This window comes from Chrysemys picta, chromosome 11 (assembly GCF_011386835.1).
Source record: "Chrysemys picta bellii isolate R12L10 chromosome 11, ASM1138683v2, whole genome shotgun sequence".
Lineage (NCBI taxonomy): Eukaryota > Metazoa > Chordata > Testudines > Emydidae > Chrysemys > Chrysemys picta.
The window spans coordinates 55,148,560-55,158,313 of record NC_088801.1 but is presented as its reverse complement, the minus strand read 5'-3'; the positions used below and the strand labels follow the sequence as shown (position 1 = coordinate 55,158,313).

Sequence of the window (9,754 nt, the reverse complement as noted above, 5' to 3'; positions counted from 1 at the left end):
ATGGTGTACTTGGCTAAATCACCAGCATTAAAATGCTGGCTGGGTTATTGCCCTATATTGCTGCTGATTTAGATAAGCAGACCTATTTTGTCCCTTTATAAACTCCCTTGCTGTATTGTTGCATCTGTGATGTTCACTTGCAGATAAAGGGCCTGATTTCAAAAGTGCTGAACCTGCAGAGTTTCTATAGATTTCAGCCAGAAATGCAGGTGTTCAGCATCTCTCATGATCAGGCACCAAGTCATTTGACAGTTTATCCAGGGCAGCAGATCAGGACCTGGCGGTCAGATAGGCAGGGTACACCTAGTTTGTAAATATCACCAGGACTTAAGTAGGAGCTAGGCACCAAGCAGCTTAGACAGTTTTGTGCATGCACTTTGGCAGAAATTTAGGCACCAGGGACTTTATTAGCAGAAACTTAGGTGTCTAGGAAATGTTGGCAACTACCATGTTAGGTGGCAGCTGAGTGGGGATTTTTGAGGATCTACATTTTGGATTTAGGTACCTAAACCTTTGTGGATCTAGCTCTGAGCCTTTCTTGAATTTGCGGTTCCACACCCTCCTCTTTATGTTGAGCCATCCACTTGATAAATTGTATCTGCAACTGAGACTTCCTCTCATGACCACAAATACTTTGATTGAAAAAGCAGAAAGCGTCACTTATCCACTTACTGGATAAGTAACAAGGTTACTGTAATTATTAAGGTAAAAATCTTCTAATTGAAACGTTCAGACTGCATGCTCTGTTTCACACTTGTAACCTTTTGTCAAATTAGAACTGGTTGCTGATATAGTAATAACATACTTTTCTAAAGAACTGGCAGATCAAATAAGGAAAGTTTTTCTGTTGCCCCAAGCAATAATGTAAATATAGTTATGTAACCAGGAGGTCACTGACTAACAAAACATGATAAGCTGTTTTATTGGGCAAATAAAAGGATGAAGTATGACTTTAAATAGTCATAGCTATCACTTTAGATAGTAATAACTTTTTGCTTACGTGATAAAAACAGAAATATGATCAAATAAAGACATATGCTTGAGATGCGTATGACATACAAGGCTGAAAGTAAAGTACATAAGGATGGCCATACTGGGTCAGACCAAAGGTCCATCCAGCCCAGTATCCTGTCTACCGACAGTGGCCAATACTAGGTGCCCCAGAGGGAGTGAACCTAACAGGTAATGATCAAGTGATCTCTCTCCTGCCATCCATCTCTACTCTCTGACCAACAGAGGCTAGGGACATGATTCCTTACCTATCCGGCTAATAGCCATTAATGGACTTAACCTCCATGAATTTATCTAGTTCTCTTTTAAACCCTATTATAGTCCTAGCCTTCAGAACCTTCTCAGGCAAGGAGTTCCACAGGTTGACTGTGCAAAGAACTATTTCCTTTTATTTGTTTTAAACCTGCCCATTAATTTCATTTGGTGGCCCCTACTAAATAACTTTTCCTTATTCATTTTCTCCCCACCACTCATGATTTTATCCCCACCACTCATAAGTCTATCATATCTCCTCTTTTCCAAGCTTGAAAAGTCCTAGCCTCTTTAATCTCTCCTCATATGGGACCTGTTTACACTTAGAAGTGCTCTCAGTCCTATCCTCTTGTGCATCAATTTGATAAGCAGCTCTCTAATTTGGTAACTCATATTGCAAATTACAACACCCATTGACTTCACTGAGTCTTGGGGACTGTCATCAACTCTCAGGATTGGGTCCTTCCTTGCTGTTTAAGAAAGGAAGGGCCAGATCTTCAGCTGATATAAATCAGCACAGCTCCATTAAAATCTATTTCATCCTATTTCTAAGGATGAAACTTTCACTTAATATCACTCTAAGCAAGAACATACACAATTGTCAAAAGAATGATTTTATAGAAACTATAGTATCAGAAAAAATGATATAAAGCAAGCATATGTGAAATTGGTTTCCTTTTAATATGTGGTTATGTTTAATATAAAACTATTTTGTCATCCTATTGAAAACAAAACATGGTCTCACTTACATACAGAAATTGCACCAATTTAACTAAATGTGGTTTCTAAATTGATTTAGTTCAATTGGTGCAACTCTTGTGTGGACACAAACTGATTTAAGAGTGTCCACATACAAGAGTTGAATTGAGTTAGCCATATTGATTTAGTACCAGATTCGGTTAAATTGGTGCAATTTGTGTGCATAGACCAGTGCAAGATCTCACTTTTGTCCTCAACCTCAATGAAGAAAATGGCAACATTCCATTGACTTCAGGGGAAGCAGGACCAGACCCCAAGCTTACCAAGCAGAGAACACTTCTTCACATGTTAATACTTGAATTGTGGTGTTGTGGGACAATGAAAATTATAACTATAAATCATTAGCAAAGGAGTAAATTGTCATGTTTCTGGTGTTCATTCCTGAATACGCTCTTTTTTTCTTTGGCAGAGCATTTCAGTTTTAATGTTGAACGTACACCTCTCAGTGGCCAAAAGAAGCTAATGCAATTATCAAGGAAATTATGTGTAAAGAACTTATGCAGTACTGTATTTAAATAAGAAAACAATCTTTATTCCTCTCTTAATGTTGCCTGCAATTAACGGGTCAAGGTGTTAAGTTTGCTCTGTTTGACTTTCTAGGAATCATTTCAAAATCAGTACAAAAATATTTTGAATGTTGCAGAACAGCAGAAAGTTTTGCTTTGTTTTTGTGGTGACTGTTGACTGTGTGCTGTTAGGGAGGTGGATATTTTATCAGGCACCATAACAATACTTGTTTACTTCACCCACCTTCGTTCATGTGTCATGTCTTTTACTGGACAAACTTCTGACAAGCTTCCACAGAACTCTTCAATGTCTGCCTAAGCCACATTAGTCTCCTTCGCCATCACAAGGGCTCCATGTTTATCACAGGCACCCTACATTCCATGACTTTCTACAACCTGTGTGACGTCTGCAGGGGCCAGTGTAGTTGACCCCAGGGCCGCCCAAGCAGCTGGCTCCAGGGATAGCTACACCAGCCGCTGCTCGAGCGGCCCCGGCAGTGGCGGTCTGCTGGCTCCTGCAGCTGGTGCCTCTGGCCCCGGGCGGCCCCCTGCCCCGCAGCGCCCCCTAGCCATTCTCGGTGGCAGGTCCAGTAGTGCACAGCTAGAGGCTATCGCTTCTTCAGAAGAAAACACACCCTCCGCCATCCCCCACAAGCGCCGGGTTTTGGAAGCGTTCGGGCAGCTGTAAGAGCGTCTCGCTCAATACCCTTAACCCCCCCCCCCTTGCTCTCGCCAACCGCACTCCCCACCCCAGAGCCGCTATCCCAGGGCTGTTGTACGAGCCTTAAAGCGGGGTTAGCGGCACTAGGTGCTAAGATTGTTGCCCAATGCCAGCCTCCTCCTGGGGGCGTTCCGAAGCTCCGGGCCAATCAGGCGGGCGCACTGCCGGCGGGGACCGTTGGGGTTCGCTCTGCGTCTCGTGGCGGAGGCGGAGCCTGGGCCCGAACCGCTGCTAAGCAACGGGGCTTCCTTCTACACAACAGCCCCTCCCCCTCCCGCCGGCAAGTGGGCCCCAGGGGAGCTGGCGGGAGCGTGCGTGTGAGCGGAGCCCCCGAGCCAGGAGGAGCCGCAGACATGGGCAGCGAGCAGGTGAGGGCGGGGGACGGGTCTTGGGGGCGACCTCCCCACGCCTGCTCAGCGGCTTCCATCTCCGCTCTGCCCCATGCCCCCTACAGCGACCCCGCAGCCCTGTGCTGACCGCCGCCCCTACTGACCTCCCCCTGCCCCCCCAGCAACTCCCGGACCCGCACTGAGCCTCCGCCCTCCCTCTCCCACATTGACCCCCTGCTCCGCTACAGCGACCCTCGCACTCAACTGACTTCTCCTCTGCCCCCAGAGCGACCCCCGGCCCCGCACTGACCGCTCGACCTGCACTGCTCTCCCCGACCACCAAAAGCAACACCCGGCCCCGCGCTGGCCTCCTGCCTTTACTGACTGCTGCACCCCAATGCCCCCACCTGCGCCACACTGAGCTCCCTCCTACCACCCCATTACCCCCAACGCCCCCAGAGACACCCCTGCACTGACTTTCCTGTGCCAGCTACAGCTATTTCCCCACCACGTCCCCCTACCTTCCGCAGTGACCCCCTGCCTCTGTGCTGACTTCACCTCCCGGCCCCTGCACTGATGTCACCCTCCACTCCACAATGATTTCCCTGCTGTTGCAATAACCTACCTCAGTGATCCCTTTGCCACCATGATGACCTTGTTATTGCTGCTGCAGCCTCTAGGAACCCACCACCACCATTGTGGTGACCTCTTGTGCCCACTGCCATCTCCACTTGGCGTTACTCTTACTGCTACCTTGTTCCCTTCATGCTCCTGCTACAGTTGCCATAATGACTGTGTACGTACTGGTCACCGGCTCTATCTTTATATCACTTCAGCCAGGCTTGTATCGCTAGCACTATCTCATTTATATCACAACACCCAAATGTGATGAGATTTCAGTGCATAATCAAATGTTGCCATGTTTCATCAGATTTTTTTAAACAGAGTAAATGTGCATGATATTTTACAAATAGAATAAGACATGTGCCCTACGTCTATAAGTTTAGGATAGGGAGACAATGGGTACCAGTAGGAAAGAACGAGGGGAGTTATAACTATGAAGAACAAGGTGTTAAGGATTTAAGGAAGAGAGAAGAGGTGCTTGGTTTAGGGTTGTGCACATAGCTCCTCATCCTGCAGAGATTTATGCATGGGCTTAACTTTACCAGTGAAAATAGTCCTAAAATCAATAGTACTACTACTCACTGTGCAAAAGTTAAGTACATGCATAAGTCTTTGCAAGATCAGGACCATAGGGAGTATTGTAACCTCTTTCCCGCCACCTGGTAACTCAATATAAGACAAGCCAGAATAAGACCTAGAGTGTTTGTTTTTCAAATAGCCTGATAAATAGAATCATAGCAACATATGCAGAATTTGTGCATACTTTTAAACAGAGGAGGGCATTCTTTTACTTCAGTATTTTGCTTACGTATGGTTTCAGCCTAGTTGTTACTTATATTTATGCTAATCTAGCATATGTAGGGTGTTTTCTTTTGAACTAGATGGAAATTTTTTTATATTTTGGCTTAACTAAACAGACTGGATTAAATTTTTTGAAATGACTTGTTTTTCCTCTCTGACATTTACTTAAACACGCATACTGTTTGAGTAACAGAGCAGGTGGTATAACCATATTTGTTGAAGGAGACTTTAACATATTCATCTCATTAGATGAATTGTTGATTGTAGGATGATATCCTCTAGGAAAATGAAAGTGCAGTGTCTGTGCTCTGAATTCTTTTAAATGAGGTATTCAAAAGTGATATAATCCTCCTTGCAGCTGTTCATATAATTTTAAAATTAGTTTTGAAATGTAAACATAAACTGACATTTTGTTTCTGGGTTGCTGTTCTTAAGCATTTTTAAGGGGCAGAGCTTTCTCTAAAGTCATTATAAAATGTATTACATTATAAACTGCAGAAACAAGTTCGACGATCGCTTGGTACAGTTTGCTGCATATAGGGAATTCTTATATGAGGGAGGGAGCATGAACAGTTTAAGATTAAATTTATTTTCAGAATTATGCAGGGTATAAATGCTGCATATATAACAGAGTGCTGATTTGCAGCTTCAGCTATGAATGTTAGCAGGTGGCTCCATAGTGAAATTATATACCTAAATACCTGTTAAAGATCATCTCACACAATCAAGATTAAATAGAAAGATGATGAATATTAAAATAATTCCACCATACCCCACATATTCAGGGACTTCTGGGGTTTGGTTTATTATAGTAAATATACACAGCAAACTGGATAAGGAATAGTTAGGCATACATTTTTTTCACTATAACTGAATATTGGATTTAGCCCATGCATGGCACTGTCAGCACTTCTCTGGTGGCATTATCAGTTTAACTTTTTACATAAAAAATATTCTGTACTACCTTGCTCTTTGTGTAATTATTTACACTGGTGGCAAGGTCCTGGAAAAGATAAAGACGGGCAGGGCCTGGATCTTCCTGATTGCCCCGGCGTGGTCCAGGAGGCATTGGTACGGGACCTTCACGAGCCTGGTGGTCACCCCGCCTCGTCCGTTACCGTCCCGCCCGGACCTATTCTCTCAGGACCAGGGCTGCCTTCTTCACCCCAACCTAGCAGCACTCCACCTCACGGCATGGGTGTTCAATCGTTAGGCTGGGAGGAAAGGACGTGCTCGGAAAGGGTTCAGCATGTCCTCTTGGAAAGCAGGCGGCCCTCCACGTGCTGAGCCTACTTGGCAAAGTGGTCTTGGTTTTCCCGATGGGTGGCTGAATGGGGCGTCTCCCCCATGACTGCCCTGATCCAGCTCATTTTGGACTACTTCCTTCACTCTAGAGCCCAGGGCCTGGTGCCCTCACCGTCAAGGTGCACTTGGCAGTCATATTGGCCTTCCACCCGCCAGTGCAGGGGCACACAGTATTCTCCCATGCCATGGTTGGCCGATTCCTTAAGGGATTGGATCATCTCTTCCCGTACGTTAGGCCCCCGGTCCCGCGGTGGGACCTGAACTTGGTGCTGACGCGGCTGATGGGTCCCCTGTTTGAGCCGCTAGCTACGTGCTCCTGGTGATACCTCTCGTGAAAGGTAGCCTTCCTGGTAGCGATCACGTTGGCTAGGCGGGCCCTGACGTCCGAGCCCTCATACACAGTGTTCCATAAGGATAAGGTCCAGCTCCGCCCACATCCTTCGTTCGTCCTGAAGGTGGTCTCCGCCTACCACATGGGTCAGGACATTTTCCTGCTAGTCCTCTGCCCCAAGCCCCATGTGTCCAGTGAGGAGCGCCACCTCCACCCGCTGCATGTGAGACAGGCTCTGGCTTTTTACCTGGAGCGGACTAAGCCATTCAGGAAGTCTTCGCAGTTGTTCATCACCTCGGCCGAACACACGAGGGGTCGGCAGATCTCCATTCAGCGGCTCTCCAACTGGATCACCTCGTGCATCCGTACCTGTTATGACCTGCTGGGAATCCCTCTGCCGTCCATTGTGAGGGCACACTTGAATAGGGTGCAAGCCTCTTTGGTTGCCTTTTTAGCCCATGTCCCCATTCAGGACATTTGCAGGGCTGCCACATGGTCTTCAGTTCACATGTTCACCTCGCATTATGCGATCGTCTCCCAGACCAGGGAAGACGTTGGGTTCGGCAGGGCTATGGTCCGTCCCGAGAATTTGTGAACTCCTACCCACCTCCAACCGATATAGCTTGGAATCACCTATTGTGGAATACACATGAGCAATCACTCTGTTCTTCAAGATGTGTTGCTTATGTCTATTCCACATTCTACCCTCCTTTCCCTGTCAGAGTTGTTTGGCAAGAAGGAACTGAGGGTGCGGGGAGTGCACAGCGCCCCTTATACCGCAGCATGGAGGCGCCACTCCAGGGGTTGCTAGGGGCGCTCCGCTACGGGTACTGCTAGGGGAAAAGCTTCTGACACAGGTGCACGGGGCAAGCACGCACACCATTGTGGAATAGACTTGAGCAACACATCTCAAAGAACACCAGTTACGGAAAAGGTAACTGTAACTGTCTTTTCTCACACAAAACTTATGGGGGAAAGAGTCTGCAGTAACGTGTGCTGATTTCATAATGCAGAGGGGTAACTTCCTTCATGAAAGTTCCTGGCTGACAGCATGGCTCATGGAAACTTTGTTGCCCCAAGGCTGAAACAAGACTTGGGGACTGCACAGCAGTGTTGAAGAGGTGCAGATGCAAGATTTGTGTGGATCTCAAGGGCTTATAGGTGAACCATCAGCTACTTGTATTGGTCTAGGGTGAAAAATCCAGTCCTGTGGTGGAAGAATTGTTTTTTTCACTCTGTAACTTTTCCTTTGCTATTCTGTCCTTTTAAAAGCTTCTCCAGGTTTGGAAAATTTAGAGTGAAAAATTGAAGAACCCCCCCCAAAAAAACCCAGAAAAAGTGAGGGGAAAAAACTCCATATAACATCATTAATTGGGTTGCAGTCAGTGGAAAAAGGGAAATAAAGGGATAATCAATGTGGAATATCATTTTATTTTCTGATGTAAAATCAGAACATTTGGGAAAAACTGAAAGTACTTTGCAAGAGTTTTTGGTTTAGAAAAAAGACCATTTTCCATCAAAAAAGTTTTGAATGAAAATTTTCGACCACTAGTTTATGATGATAATTGGATTAATCGGTGTCAAACGGGGGGAGGTAACAAAAGCCCACAGGCAAATATAAAAATGGTGATCTTAACAGAGGTTTAGATGAAAAACAGTAGGGTCATAGGAGCAACAAGAGGGAAATCAGTGAGGGAATCTGCTCAAAATCTTATATATCTGTACAGACTGGTGATCTGCTAGGTCACTCCAATCTTTGACTCCGGGAGCCAGCCTAACCCTGCTCTGCTGTAAAATCCCCCACTCCCGAGATGTTCATGCACAGCCTCTAGCATGTAAGCTGCTACATGTAAGTGAGTGAGCCCTTTTGGCCAGCCACTGCTTGGATTTTGCAACCGAATTACACTAGCTAATATCTCCAGTCCCAGACACAACCCTAGGAACCTCTGTCTTGCAGTTTCCAGTTATGTCCATTGTACTCTGCAAGCTTATAGGAGTTTGTTAATTTAACAAATAAATTGATATGTACCAGGCTTGTTATCCCATCTCTGACATGCTTCAAACCAAACACACTGCTTCAGGTAGAATAAACAAATTTATTAACTACAAAAGATAGATTTCAAGTGATTATAAGTCAAAGCACAAGTCAGATTTGGTCAAATGAAACAAAAGCAAAATACATTCTAAGTTGATCTTAACACCTTCAGTGCCCTTACAAACTTAGATGCTTCTCACCACAGGCTAGCTGGTTGCCCTTCAGCCAGGCTCTCCCCTTTGATCAGCTTTTCAGTCGCGTGGTGGTGGTATCTGTAGATGGAGGTGGAAGAGAGAGAGCATGGCAAGTGTCTCTTCCTTTTATCTGTTCTTTCTTCCCTCTTTGCTTCCCCCCCCCATTCAGAGTCAGGTGAGTATTACCTCACCACAGTCCCAAACTATCCAAGGGAAGGGGGGTGACTCACTTGAGAGTCCAACAGATCCTTTGTTGCTGCCTAGGCCAGTGTCCTTTGTTCCTGTGAGACTGGGCTGGGTTTGTCCCATACATGTCCTGGTGAGGTGTGAACTGCCTCTCTTCTCCTGGAGAGTTTTGCCTGGGCTTGTTTTAAGCCATGATGACACATTTTCAGCTTCATAACTATATACATGAAATTACAACCTATAACATTACTATAACAACAATGCTCAGTGCATCATGAGCCTTCCGAAGACACCCAACATGACAAACTTTGCATTGGATACCACACAATCATATTATAATGATGAACATGAGGGTGCAAGGTGTTCCCCTGAGGTACAGAGCATCACAGAAGGAAGAATAGGAAGAGACCAGTATGACTCCATCAGAAGCTCTTTAATAACTGGAAAATCCTACAAAATGTGGAACTATGGACAAATTGCCAAGGAGGAGTACAAAATAATAGCACAAACATGTAAGAACAAATCAGAAAGGGTAAAGCATAAAATGAGTTACACCTAGTAAGGACATCAAAGGCAATAAGAGGTTCTTTAAATACATTAGGAGAAAGAGAATGATGAAGGAAAGTGTAGATACTTTTTGAGGAAGGAGAGCTAGTAACTGATGACATCAAGAAAACTGAGGTGCTTAATGCCTATTTTG

The 9,754-nt window shown here is 45.3% G+C and overlaps 1 protein-coding gene across 2 annotated transcripts in view; it reads left to right on the top strand.

Annotated features, from left to right (window-relative positions):
- Positions 1–3,427: 3,427 nt before the first annotated feature.
- The window catches only part of DNAH7 (dynein axonemal heavy chain 7), a 243,870-nt gene continuing 237,543 nt past the window's right edge, over positions 3,428–9,754 (top strand). Inside the window, exon 1 of one of the 2 annotated variants that reach the window (XM_042851669.2) lies at positions 3,428–3,617. In XM_042851669.2, coding sequence (XP_042707603.2) covers positions 3,603–3,617 — 15 coding nt within the window. In that variant the 5' untranslated portion in view covers positions 3,428–3,602. The remainder of the gene's footprint in view (positions 3,618–9,754) is intronic. The other variant, XM_005294268.5, reaches the window with a different exon arrangement.